Genomic DNA, 12,948 nt, shown 5'->3' on the forward strand with positions numbered 1-12,948 from the left:
CTGAGGTCCCCCCTTACTCCAAAATTCTGTGATTCTTCTAGAGGATCCATTTACACCGATGTGTGTCATCCATCCAGTCCACAAATCTCTGGACTTTTATAGCATCCTTCTCCCCTCCCTTCTGCCCCTTCCCTCAGGTAAAAAGCATGGCCTTACACTTGGTGCTGAGCGAGCGTCTAGACACTCCCCGGAAGCAACGCTTTCCAAGCCGTTTCATGGATGATATATCAGCTTTGGTCAATTCTGTGGGACAGGAGGTCACTGCCCGTAGCCACAAGGTAGGGGCTGGCCTATAGGGACCAGCTTCTGGGGCAAGGACAGCCCCCAGTGACAGATGGATCATCACTAGTCAGTACCGACCTTATAATCATGGGGTGACTTAGGGAGCCAAGCTAGCTCAGGGCTGTGGATTGCCCTTAGGGGATGTGATTGGGGTAAACATGGGCTGGAAGGTGTAGGAGCAAACTATACCAACTTAATATTGATTAGTACCCGCATATATCTACCTCCATGCTCTGGTAGTGAGGAGAGCCAGGAGAAGTAGACCCAAGCTCTGCCTTCACAGACCTCACAGCCTAGGACAGATAGAAGGAGCAGACCCAGGTTCTACCCTCATGGATATCCCAGTTTGATTGGGGAAATGGAGTATATACATGATCATAGAGATCTATGTATGACTGAGTCCATTACTGAGCATGGAGAGATCAGTGTGGATTATAATCCTGGACAGCTTCCTGGAGAGGGAAGCTCTTGAAGGATGAGGGAGATTTTAACAGGATGTGAGATGGAACCATTGACCACAATAGGGAAGTCAGTGAGGTGAGCTTGTGGGAAAAGCAAGGAGATGGCTCTCTCGTTTGAACATAAGTGTCAGAGCTCAGCAGGATGTTCAGGGTTTTAGGACCTAAGTTTCTAGGATTGAAGGAAATAGTTTGGGATCATTTACTCAGGGAAAAAAATAAAGTTGTGCAAGGGGATGCCAAGAAAGAATGGAAGGTTGTCTTCCCTACTTAGAGAGGTCAGAGAGACCATCATGAAGGAAATCAGGGATAGATCTGGCCCTGTCGACCCATTCGGATGAGCTCTGCAGGTCCCTGCTGGGTCCTAAAACTGATATCATTCCCTCTGCTAACTGCAGGACTCTGAGCTAGCTGAGCGGCTCAACACCAGCCTGGCCTTCTTCCTCAGTGACCTTCTGTCCCTAGTGGATCGAGGCTTTGTCTTCAGTCTCATCAGAGCCTATTATAAGCAGGTAGAAAGGAGAGGGTTGTGGGCTGGAAGAGTACCCCTGGGAGGAGGCTGGAGGAAGCTAGGAGGGCACCGTGGTGGTATTCGGGTGGATGAGGAGGAGGTATGTCTGGGAGAAAGGAAAGGAAGAGATGGCCGTGGGGCAACACTTCCTCTGCCAGCCCCACTGACCGCAAAAGCCTTGGACAGGTGACCACTCGTCTGCAGTCATCCCCCAACCCCAATGGGCTGATAACCCTGCGTATGGACTTCACCCGGATCCTCTGCAGCCACGAGCACTACGTGACTTTGAACTTGCCATGCAGCCCCATCTCTCCCCCAGCCTCCCCTTCACCTTCCGTCTCCTCTGCCACCTCCCAGGTAAGGCCAGCCTTGATCCTGACCTTGACCCTGACTCCTGTTTACCACCTCCTCCAAAGTGGACCTCAACCCTTGGCATCCAGCTTTATCTGGGGTCTCCTGGGTGCCAAGCCCTGAACTTACAATGTCCCCCTTAGAGTTCAGCCTTCTCCAGCCATGTCCAGGACCCCAAGGTGATCAGCATGTTTGAGCTTTCAGGCTCCTTCCGGCAGCAGCACTTTCTGGCTGGGCTCCTACTGACTGAGCTGGCCCTGATTCTAGAGCCTGAAGCTGAGGGGTAAGTGAGGGGCCCCTCCCTCTCCTGAACCCCCTTTCACTCCAGCCCAGCCCACAAAGGCTCCTTGGATGCCAGGCTCCAGCCGAGGGGGACCAACGTGGGTGAGAGGGCAAGGGCTCGTGTGACTGCTAACCCCCCAAACCTCCCCAGGGTGTTCTTTCTGCACAAGAAAGCGATCAGTGCTGTGCACAGCCTCCTGTGCAGCCATGATGCTGATGCCCGCTATGCGGAGCCTGAGGTCAAGGCCCGAGTAGCCCAGCTTTACCTGCCACTGCTCACCCTCGTCCTGGATACACTCCCCCAACTGCATGACTTCTCAGGTCAGTCTTTCCACCTGGGAAGCAGGTGGAGCCTCCAGCCAGGTGGCCCAGTGGGTAGTGTCAGACATGAAGGAGGAAGGAGGTGCAGAGGAGGAAATAAGCACTTATTTAGCACCTACTGTATGCCAGGCACTCTGCAAAGCACTTTATCTCATTGGACATTCACAATGACCCCTTGAGGTAGGTGCTGTTATTTATTCCCATTTTACCATTGAAGAAACAGAAGCAAACAAAATTTATGTGACTTGCTCAGGATCACATAGCCAGTAAGTGTCTGAGGCTGGATTTGAACTCAGGTCTTCCTGATTCCACTGTACCACCTAGCTGACTTGGAGTCAGGAGAAGCTTAGTTCAAATCCTGTCTTAGATACTCACTGTGTGACCCTGGGTAAGTCACTAAACCTCTATGTGCCTCAGTGTCCTCATCTATAAAGTAGGGACGATAATACTGGCACCTACCTCACAGAGTTGTATCAGATGAATTAGCATGCCAAGCACTTCCTGTGCTCCAGCTGGGGAGCAGCACCTCTCTCCTCTTCTGGGCATGGGCTCGCTCTCCACTCTTCCATAGGAAGCATCCTGGCAGTGCCCTGCCCTACAAGTAGAAGGAGGGGGAGACAGGTGGAGGGCTCTCCAAGGAGAGCCTTTCCTTTGCCAGGCCCATAGAGCTTAAATGTTCTTGGCCTGGCTGAGAGGGTTTTCTTGGGGCCCCAGCGAGGGGAGATAGAAAGAACTTTGTTCAGGATGCCCCTCACCCCCCTAAGAAAGAAGACTTGGCTTCTCCCTACCTCTCCCTCCCAACTTCCAGTAAAATCTGTCCTTTCCTCTGCAGAGAGCAGTGGGCAGCGCTCCCGACTGGCCTCCATGCCAGATGTGGATATAGATGTGGATGGGGGCAGTACCATCAGCCCATCTGTGGCCATGGCCATAGCAGGGAACCCCCTACCCCCAGGTCCACGGCCCAGCATCTCTGCGGGGCCTCCACCTGTAAGTACTGAGGGTGGAGGGGACTGAAATGCCAGTGTGTGTACAGGGGTAGGGAAAGGCTGGACCCCAGCTTTCAGAACAAGGAAAAGGGTCAATTTGCTCTCCCAAAGATAGCTTCAGGAGAGATTTGGGGAAGGGGCTGAACTGGTAGATCGAGGGTGAAGGATCGAAGGGATGAAGTAATGTCCCTGCATCTTTAGTCTGAGGAGATGGCCCAGAGTCCGGGACCAGGTTGCCTGGGATGGGGCAGGGACAGCCATGCCCAATCCATAGGTCAGCCTTGTCCTGCTCTCAGGCCCCCCGCACAGTTAGTCCCCTGGCTGCAGATACGAGCCGGACCCTGCTGATTTGTGCACTGTGGGTGCTGAAGAATGCGGAGCCTGGGCTCCTGCAGCACTGGACCAGTGACCTGGGCCCTGGGCAGCTTGCCCGCCTGCTGGACCTCCTACATCTTTGCACATCCTGCTTTGAATACAAGGTCTGTCCACTTCCTCCCTGTGTGACCCCAAACAAGTCAGTTCCCCCCGGCCTTCGGTTTCTACATCCCTAAAATGAAGAGTTTGTGCTCAATGACCTCCAGCCCTAGATCTGTGACCCCATGGTCCCATCTCATCCCTTAAAGGGGCCAGACCCACAAAAAGTTGTGGGACAAATCTGCCCTAGACAAAACCTACCAGATCAGACCCCCTCTTTCACGTACCATCCACCCCTTAACACACCTCCCCCCACCACCACCAGGGAAAGAAAGCCTTTGAACGCATCAACAGCCTCACTTTCAAGAAGTCACTGGATATGAAAGCCCGACTAGAGGAGGCTATTCTGGGAACCATTGGGGCCCGGCAAGAGATGGTGCGGCGAAGCCGGGGTAAGCTGGAGATTCCTCTCCCCCTGGGCCAGCCAGACCCCTCCCTTTCCCTTAGCTCCTCTCCCATGGCATGCTGGCACGTGGAAGGGACCCACTGAGCCCTGCGCATACATTGGCCAGCTCAGAAGGGGCACTTTCCCAGTGACAGTGTGACTGTGTCTGTACTTGTGTCTCAGAGAGAAGTCCGTACGGAAACCAGGAGAACGTGAGATGGAGGAAGAATGTCACGCACTGGAAGCAAACGTCAGACAGAGTGGACAAGTGGGTGGGGTAGAAAGAGAACTGGGCTGGTGGTGGGGGCAGGGGAGAGGGGTTCAAGAAACAAGGCAAGGGGTGGTGGTGGTTAGGAGTTCCAAACCTGGACCTGAGGCAGCCCTCCACAAACCCATTCAGGAGCCATGGAGGCAACCCACCTGGCAGGGTCTGGATCTGCTTGATATCCTTCCCCTGTGTACATATGGTCCAAGACAGACAGACACAGACACAGACACACACACACACACACACACTTTTCTCTACAGAACCAAGGATGAGATGGAACATGAAGCCCTCGTAGATGGGAACCTTGCAACAGAAGCCAACCTCATTGTACTAGACACGCTAGAGGTCATTGTACAGGTAGGAGTCCTTGGGCAGTGAGCCCAGGGAAGATGGCTTCTGACCCTGGGGCTAACGGTGACTCTTGACACCATGACTCCCATCCCCCAGCCTTCCCCCTTTATCCCTACATCCTCCTTCATTACTGCTATCCTTCTCCCATCTATAGATCTGCCTGCAGTCCATGCACCTTTTTCTCCCCCATCCATCTTTTTCCCCAGACAGTGATCCTGTCGGAGGCCAAGGAGGGCCTTCTAGGAGCCGTGTTGAAGGTTTTACTGCACAGTCTAGGCTGTACCCAGAGTGCCCTTTTCCTCCAACATGGCCTGGCCACGCAGAGAGCTCTCGTGTCCAAGGTGAGAGGGGCCCAGGCATGTATCATGCATCTGCCCCCACCTGACCCTTAGCCCAGTGTCTCTGCCCCTGCTTTCCACCCAGGACCTTTGCCTACGTCTAGGAAAGAGCTGCAGAATTCGCCCAGAATCCAGTGCCCAATCTTTTTCCCTGGACACTCCCAGAGTGTGGGGGTGGTCCTCTGCACCCCATGTGTTCTGGGAAGGAGCCCAGGCTGTGTCAGCTCCCAGGAAAAGATGCACACATGAGTGCACACATGCATGTGTGTGCCTAACGTGTATGTTGGGGGGTGGGGGCGACAGTTCCCTGAGCTGCTGTTTGAAGAGGACACAGAGCTATGTGCAGACCTCTGCCTGAGGCTCCTTCGCCACTGTAGCAGCCGAGTCACCACCATCCGCACCCATGCCAGCGCCTCCCTCTACCTCCTCATGCGCCAAAACTATGAGATTGGAAATGTAAGCAGGGATGGGTGGGGATGGCAGGGGCATAGAGAAGGTGGGGGTGGGAGCAAAGGAAGGAAGAAAAGAAGGGAAGGCAAGAGAGATGCATCCAGCCCTCACCAGCTCTCATGGGGCTCCCCCACAGAATTTTGCCCGGGTGAAGATGCAGGTGACGATGTCCCTGTCGTCCCTTGTGGGGACAACACAGAACTTCAACGAGGAGCACCTGCGGCGTTCGCTCAAGACCATCCTGACCTATGCTGAGGAGGACCTGGAGCTACGGGACAGCACCTTTGCTGAGCAGGTGCCCAAGGCCTGGCCCAGCCCTTCCCTCTCCCTACCCTACTTCCTCCCCTCCCTTCCAGCTGCTCCCCTGGCCTCCCTCCAACCCCTGCATTTGCCCCCAGGTCCAAGATCTTATGTTCAACCTGCACATGATCCTGACAGACACAGTGAAAATGAAGGAGCATCAGGAAGACCCAGAGATGCTCATTGATCTTATGTACAGGTGAGGGGGTTGGGAGGTTAGGAGGCTGGCCAGAGGGGATAGGCAGGCAGTCAGGAGGCTGGCAAGGTGGGACAGGTGGGTGGGACTGGTGAGGGGCCATGGAGAGATGAGGGGGATGGGACAGACCAGGTGCCTCCTGCTTGATACTAGGATTGCCCGTGGGTACCAAGGCTCCCCAGATCTTCGGCTGACGTGGCTTCAGAACATGGCGGGCAAGCATGCAGAACGGGGAAACCATGCAGAGGCAGCCCAGTGCTTTGTCCACGCAGCCGCCCTGGTGGCTGAGTATCTTGCCCTGCTAGAAGACTGCCGACACCTGCCTGTGGGCTGTGTCACTTTCCAGGTGGGCAGGGGGCAGTGGGAGCATGGGGGCTATAGGGCTGATGGTGAGGAAAGACACACCCGGACTGAGCCCTTCCATGGACACTGGGTCACCTTCTTGCCTAGAGCATCTCATCCAACGTGCTGGAAGAGTCAGCGATCTCAGATGACATCCTTTCCCCTGACGAAGAGGGGATCTGCTCTGGCAAGCATTTCACTGAACTGGGGCTGGTGGGGCTACTGGAGCAGGCGGCCACCTCCTTCACCATGGTCAGCAGGGTTCAGGGGAGTGGGCTGTTGGGAAGGAATAGGGGAGCAGAAATCACTGAGGGAACCCCAAGGAATCCCATAGATAAGGTCAGAGGGAGAGGGAAGCCTGGGAGATTAGCCCAACTAGAGACCCAGCAAGGAAAGCCCAGGGATGTGTCTAGCTCTGTGTCTCTGCTCCCCGTGGCCCAGGGTGGGCTGTACGAGGCTGTCAATGAGGTCTACAAGATCCTCATCCCCATCCTGGAGGCCCATCGGGACTATAAGAAGCTGGCTATTGTTCATGGGAAACTACAGGAAGCCTTTACCAAGATCATCCATCAGGTCAGAGCTGAACCCCATCCCTCTCACCCTCCAGATCTTGAACTATAGCCACCTTCTCTAGATCAGTAGCTGATGCCAGGACCCTCCATCCATACCAACATTTTGGTCCCAATGGCATCCCCTCACACTGGCCCCCTGAACAGACTGGGCTTCCACACCCCCAGCCCCACTCCCTGCCTCCACCCCTCCCCAATACAGGCTGGCCCCCAGGACGGATGGGGAGTGATGAAGATAGAAAAGTAGCCACCGGAGGTTTGGGGGAGATTTGGGTGGGCAGGCGCGGCGTGACGGAATGCAGTGGACCTCAGCACCTTTCACCTTCTCTCTCACTTTGTTTCTCCCTTCAGAGCTCTGGCTGGGAGGTAAGCTGAGTCACAGTCTCCTCCCTGCCTGAGCTAGACACCCCCCATGGAGCCTGCTGGGATAGCCCTACAACCACCAGGGGGAGCGCAAGGAACTCAGCACACCCACACACAACCCCCACTCCCCAGGATCAGAAGCAGCTGTGGCTTGGCAGGGGGGAGGGGAGGCATTAAACCCTATCCAGTCTCCACCCCCTGCCTGGCACAGCTGTGGGGTGGCCATTGCCAGGGTCATGATCCCCCTCCTCCCCTCTCTGGTCCCATGGGCAGCGCCTGAGCCTAGATGACTCAACCCAGCTGTGGCTGCTGCCTCTGGGGAGTCCCCGAGTGCTTGGGGGAGGGGAAGGGCCTCCCTGGGCACCCTCTTCATGTGGGCAGTACCTACCACCCCACCCCCATCCCCACCCCACACACACACACACACACACCACTCCCGGCCTGGTTCTGGGGCTGTGGTTGGGTAGTCCAGATAGGGTGACAAAAGACCATGCCAACATCCCAGCAGTTGCCTTACCAGGGCTGAGGCTGCTGGCACCAATCAGAGCAGCCCTCCTGAAACCCCAACCCAGAGTAGAAACCCCCTCCAACTCAGTGTAACTCCTTCTGAAGCCCTCCCCAACCTCCAACCCAGAACAAACCCAACTCCATCCAGCTTCGAGCAGCCCCCCAGAAATCCGCCATCTAGTTAGCAGCCCTGAGCCTGTTTCTCCTCTGATTGTCTCTCTCTGTGTCTTCGGTTAATCACAGCTGGTCTTCTCAGCTTGGCCCCCCCACCCCGGGTTATTTTTAGGCCCCTCTGGGGTTCTGAAAGAAGTTTCAATCCTAACATGGTTTTGGTGTGGTTTGGGCACTGAGGCCACCTGGAACCCCTGGGCCTTCCCCTACCCTCTCCTTTCCCAGAGCTACTTGCCTCAGGCTATCTCTTGGAATGGGTTGATTCCAGGGCCCCTGGATTTGGGAGCTTCTTGTCTTTTTGGGGTCCCCTACTTTAAGTCCAGGTTCACAAGGAAAGGGACCCTGTGCCTCAGGTCACACATGGATGTGTTCTTTCTCCTTCTTCTTTCCTCCATGGTCCCTGTGACTGGCTCTTCCCTTATCTGGACATGCCATTGGTGAGTGAATTAATGTCAAACCCAAACAGCCCACTCCCAGAAAAAGAGAACAGTTAACATGTGTGTGTTCTAGACTTCTTGGAGAGAGGGAAGGCCAGGAAACTGGAGTCTGGGGTTCTAGGTTTCAGGACATGGCCTCCATGGATGAGGGTGGATTAGGGCATTGTTTTTGTATTTGTTTCTCTTTCTCCCTGTCTCCCCATCTCTGTCTCAAGTTCTGGTCATCTCAAATCCCATCAACCCCAGTTTTCCCATTTCTGGGATTGGAGGGTGTTTCCCCCTCTCCCAGTCTGAGGGTGCCTCCTTAGTCAGGGGAAGGGCTCCTGGTTTAACCTGGCAGCCTTGGGGAAGGGAGGGCATTAGGATTCCTGGGTCTTCCCCAGCTGATGGAGGTGGCACTGCCATAGAGTGCCCTGAGGCCAGGCACCAGGAGAAAATTACTTTCCCTGAAGTAGGTGTGCTTTCCTGAGCCTAACTCCTGACCCCTAACCCAGGTCTCCAGCGCATGTTTGGGACGTATTTCCGCGTCGGATTCTATGGTTCCCGCTTTGGGGATTTGGATGAGCAAGAGTTTGTATATAAGGAGCCTTCGATCACAAAACTTGCTGAGATTTCCCACCGGCTTGAGGTGACTTGGGGGTTGGGGGAAGGATGGCCAGGGCCTGCCCTTCCCAGAGGCAGGGGCATGGACAGACTGACTCCTTCCTGGAGGCTCCTGGCTCCCTCCTCGTCCTACTTCTCTGAATTTCCCTCCCTCCTCTCCCCATTCTCCCTGGCTCGTTAGTAAGGGAACTTAACAAGGTGCTGGTGATGAGATCCAGGGGCCGGTAGGGCCTGGGCAGGCCCTGGTCCCCACTCAACAGCTTGGTATTCTGTTCCCCTGGAAAGGGAGGGGGAGAAGGAAGGGGTGGTACCAGCTCATGGCTAGGAGGAGGAGACTCTCAAAGCTGAAGGTTGAGGGGGAGCAGAGCCCAGACATTTGTTATCAATTTAGCAGTGAATTCCAGGGCCCAGGCAAGCCTGGGCTACCCACGTGATGAGTGAGGGAAAGGGGGGCTGGTATGATGACTCAGGGTAGGGGGGATGCTGTGGGCTGCGGCTGGGCCGGCCGGAGCCGGGCTCATTAACTTTCTGACCATTCATGAAGGGGGAAATTGGGGGTTGGGGAGAAATCCTGGGCCCCCTTATCCCCCCTGCCCTGCCCAGGCCCAGTCTGGCCCCATTCCCTTAAGTGTCTCCCAAACCCTTGACCTGCCCTTCCTCAGGAATTCTACTCAGAGCGTTTTGGGGATGATGTGGTTGAGATGATCAAAGACTCTAACCCTGTGGACAAAGCCAAGCTGGAGCCCCACAAAGTAAGAGGAGACACCTAAGCATCCCCTCTGGCATCACATACCCTTCAGCATTTCTAAAGGATAAAGCAGGGGGTGTCCAGGAGGTGTGACCTCTGGGGGTGCCTCTTGGCAGCCATCCTGAGGGTATTTGGGGGAGTGCCTCGGCTTGAGTCATGTTGGGGGATGGTGATTCTAGAGCATTTGAGGGCCCCTCATGGCCTTCTCGCTTGGCTGCTCCCAGGCCTACATCCAGATCACCTACGTAGAGCCCTATTTTGACACATACGAGCTGAAGGACCGAGTGACATACTTCGATAAGAACTATGACCTCCGCACCTTCCTGTTCTGTACACCCTTCACCACCGATGGCCGGGCCCATGGGGAACTTCGGGAGCAGCACAAGCGAAAGACGCTACTGACCACAGCCCACGCCTTCCCCTACATCAAGACCCGAATCAATGTCATCCACAAGGAGGAGGTACCAGGGCCTCAATCCTGGGGCTGGGATAAGGACCCTTCCAGGGCAGGGCAGAGTCAGCAAACCCCCAGTTTCCCTATGTCCCACCCAGGCTCCCCTTGTCATTCCCAAACCCACCCCAGTCGTGTGTCCCCAGACTGTGCTGACACCCGTGGAGGTAGCCATCGAGGACATGCAGAAAAAAACGAGGGAGCTCGCCTTTGCCACAGAGCAGGAACCACCTGATGCCAAGATGCTCCAGATGGTGCTCCAGGGCTCCGTGGGGCCCACAGTGAACCAGGCACGTCTATCAGAGGGTGGAAATCTGGGTTGGCTGGGAACACAAACAGACTGAAATGGGTGGTATTGTTGGACCAAGGCAGATAACCAAGCATGAGCTCGAGGACCAGTGTACCAGGTGGGAGACCAAGGATGGAGGATACTGAAGTGAAATAAGGCTAGGCATGATCTCTGCCAGGACTCTTGAAGTTTGGGTCCAGGGGTAGTCATTGCAGGCCTGAAGTGTTAACCAAACAAGCTCTCAGCTCCCTCTTCATCTACAAACAGGGTCCCCTGGAAGTGGCACAAGTGTTTCTGGCTGAGATCCCTGAGGATCCCAAGCTCTTCCGACATCACAATAAGCTCCGTCTTTGTTTTAAGGACTTTTGCAAGAAGTAAGTGTCCCCATCTTCCCTATTCTCCCCACCTCTCCGGCCCCACAGCCCCTACCCCTGGTTTGGGCCTTCCTACTTCACCCCACCCCATAAGCTCCCCAGCCACCCCTAGAGCCTGAACCCCACTTCTGACTCCAGGTGTGAGGATGCCCTGCGGAAGAACAAAGTCCTGATTGGCCCTGACCAAAAGGAATATCACCGAGAACTCGAACGGAACTACAGCCGCCTGAAGGAGGCACTACAGCCCCTGCTGATGCAGCGCATCCCACAGCTGTTTGCCCCTGCTGCCTCAGGCCCCAGCCCCAGGTAAGGAAGAATAGGGCCCTCAAGCCAAGGAGACATGATGATCCATGAACATCAGGATGTTCCATCACATTTCTATAGGGTTTTCATGTTTGCCAAGTGCTGGGAATACATGAGCTCAGTTAGGAGCTGTTATTACAGACAAGAAAACTGAGGCTCAGAAGGTTTAAGGGGCTTAGGAGGCAGCCAGGTATTGTAGTGAATGAAGTCAGCTCTCACCATCTGTGTGCGCCTGGGCAACCCCACTTTCCTCATTTGTACAACAGGGATAATAACACCTACCTCACCAGCTTTTTATGAGGGATGATACAGATAAGGGGCTTTACCCATCTTAAAACCTGTATAATTGTTAGCTGTTGTTTTGTTTACTTGCTGAAGGCTGTAGAGCTATTAAGTACCTGAGGTTGGATTTGAACCCAGGACTTCCTGACCCCCAGATACATTGTCTATTATCTTCCAGGATGCCTTCCAACACATGGTCTGGGAGTCTTTGAGGAACCTAGTGGGAGGGCATAAAACTTAGAAAAGGCTGAAGGGGGAGGGTAAATATTGGGCAAATTAACTTAGATGCCAGTCTTTTACCTTTTCTTTGTATGTCCAGCTTTTAGCACAGTGCAGTAAGTAAATATTAGGAGCTTAAATGTTTATTGACCGGGTGCCAGTGAACCCTATTGATGTAAGAAGGGAATAATGGGGGGGGGGCTCCCTGGAGGAAGGAAGAGGTAGAGGTTTTTGTAAAAGGAAACCTTGGGGTAGGGGGCAGACATACACTGTTACTCTGATGTGTTTCCCTCTCTCTCCCTTCTCCCCCCACCCCAGGAACTCTTTGAACAGAACAAGTTTCAGAAAATTTGAAGGTTGATTGAGAAGGATGCCAAAGGACAGAGGCCAACCCAGGAGCTTGGCACCCCCCTGCACACACAATGGAGACCTGGCCTGGGGTGGCCCCCCTTCCCCCCTCAGTGGGCCACTCTGGTGCTTTTGTGTCTTCTACACCCTCACCCCTGCCCCCCTCTGGCACTGGGCCAAGTTGGGGGAGGAGGGGTCTACACCTGTGTTTACGTTTTCTTTTTTTTTTTAATTTAAAATGACTTTTTAAAAAATCACCCACTGAGCATGAATCCTCCCTTGAAGAGGGCTGGCTGGGGGCGGGTTTCCTGTGGTCTGTCTCTCTGTGGGAGGGTACTTGTAGGTCACACCTTGTCTACATAGTCCCGACCAGGGTGCTGGGGAGCATGTCCAAGCTGGGTTGGGGTGGCCGGGGAGGCAGTGGCCCCATCCTGCTAGCTGGACCTGGCCTGGGGAAAAGAAGAGGGGGGCAATAGTGGGGGCACTCCGCCCACTCGTGGCCCGCCCTCTCTCCGTTTGGATTGGGATGTTAGGAGATGTTTTGGTAACTTCGTCTCCGACACCGCCCTCCCCCCAACAGCTGGGCCGCTGTGGATAAGGAAGGAGAGAGCTACCCTGGTACAGAGGGTGTTATCGCAATTTGGAAAGGGTGGAAGTTCTGGCAGAACCCCAGGATGCCCCGACATTCTGCCCCACACCCCTTCTCCAGGAAATGGAACGGGCCCTCGAATTTTATCCCCGTCGGGCTGGCTTCTTTACTCGCTCCTTCCAGGAGGGAGGCACCCCCCGAGCCGGGGAGGGGGCCCCCCGAGCCGGGGAGGGGCCCGAGAAGTCCTCCAGCCCCCAGTCCTTCCTTGCCGTTTCGGAAAGGTGCAGAGGAAGCTCCTCCCACACACACCTGTTCTGCAGGTGGAGCCCGCACCTGTCCCTTGGGCAAAGCCACCTCCACCTCCCCCCACCCCACCCCACCCCTGGCCATGGGCGCAGAA

The 12,948-nt window shown here is 55.1% G+C and overlaps 1 protein-coding gene across 8 annotated transcripts in view; it reads left to right on the forward strand.

Annotated features, from left to right (window-relative positions):
* Nucleotides 1-12,216, forward strand: part of DOCK6 (dedicator of cytokinesis 6) — a 52,528-nt gene extending 40,312 nt beyond the window's left edge. For 6 of the 8 annotated variants that reach the window (XM_072602303.1, XM_072602306.1, XM_072602309.1 and 3 more), the window contains 25 exons: nucleotides 138-278; nucleotides 1,139-1,252; nucleotides 1,438-1,608; nucleotides 1,746-1,885; nucleotides 2,036-2,205; nucleotides 3,038-3,192; nucleotides 3,488-3,670; nucleotides 3,931-4,057; nucleotides 4,234-4,318; nucleotides 4,579-4,675; nucleotides 4,876-5,010; nucleotides 5,311-5,463; nucleotides 5,594-5,752; nucleotides 5,856-5,956; nucleotides 6,107-6,299; nucleotides 6,404-6,547; nucleotides 6,737-6,868; nucleotides 7,216-7,230; nucleotides 8,845-8,970; nucleotides 9,608-9,697; nucleotides 9,918-10,154; nucleotides 10,291-10,434; nucleotides 10,701-10,807; nucleotides 10,946-11,113; nucleotides 11,930-12,216. In XM_072602303.1, the coding sequence (XP_072458404.1) occupies nucleotides 138-278; nucleotides 1,139-1,252; nucleotides 1,438-1,608; nucleotides 1,746-1,885; nucleotides 2,036-2,205; nucleotides 3,038-3,192; nucleotides 3,488-3,670; nucleotides 3,931-4,057; nucleotides 4,234-4,318; nucleotides 4,579-4,675; nucleotides 4,876-5,010; nucleotides 5,311-5,463; nucleotides 5,594-5,752; nucleotides 5,856-5,956; nucleotides 6,107-6,299; nucleotides 6,404-6,547; nucleotides 6,737-6,868; nucleotides 7,216-7,230; nucleotides 8,845-8,970; nucleotides 9,608-9,697; nucleotides 9,918-10,154; nucleotides 10,291-10,434; nucleotides 10,701-10,807; nucleotides 10,946-11,113; nucleotides 11,930-11,972 (3,330 nt within the window). In that variant the 3' untranslated portion in view covers nucleotides 11,973-12,216. Of the gene's footprint in view, nucleotides 1-137; nucleotides 279-1,138; nucleotides 1,253-1,437; nucleotides 1,609-1,745; nucleotides 1,886-2,035; nucleotides 2,206-3,037; nucleotides 3,193-3,487; nucleotides 3,671-3,930; nucleotides 4,058-4,233; nucleotides 4,319-4,578; nucleotides 4,676-4,875; nucleotides 5,011-5,310; nucleotides 5,464-5,593; nucleotides 5,753-5,855; nucleotides 5,957-6,106; nucleotides 6,300-6,403; nucleotides 6,548-6,736; nucleotides 6,869-7,215; nucleotides 7,231-8,844; nucleotides 8,971-9,607; nucleotides 9,698-9,917; nucleotides 10,155-10,290; nucleotides 10,435-10,700; nucleotides 10,808-10,945; nucleotides 11,114-11,929 lie in introns of those variants that run through there. The other 2 variants (XM_072602304.1, XM_072602310.1) reach the window with 2 other exon arrangements.
* The last annotated feature ends 732 nt before the right edge of the window (nucleotides 12,217-12,948 follow it).

This window comes from Notamacropus eugenii, chromosome 4, assembly GCF_028372415.1.
Source record: "Notamacropus eugenii isolate mMacEug1 chromosome 4, mMacEug1.pri_v2, whole genome shotgun sequence".
Lineage (NCBI taxonomy): Eukaryota > Metazoa > Chordata > Mammalia > Diprotodontia > Macropodidae > Notamacropus > Notamacropus eugenii.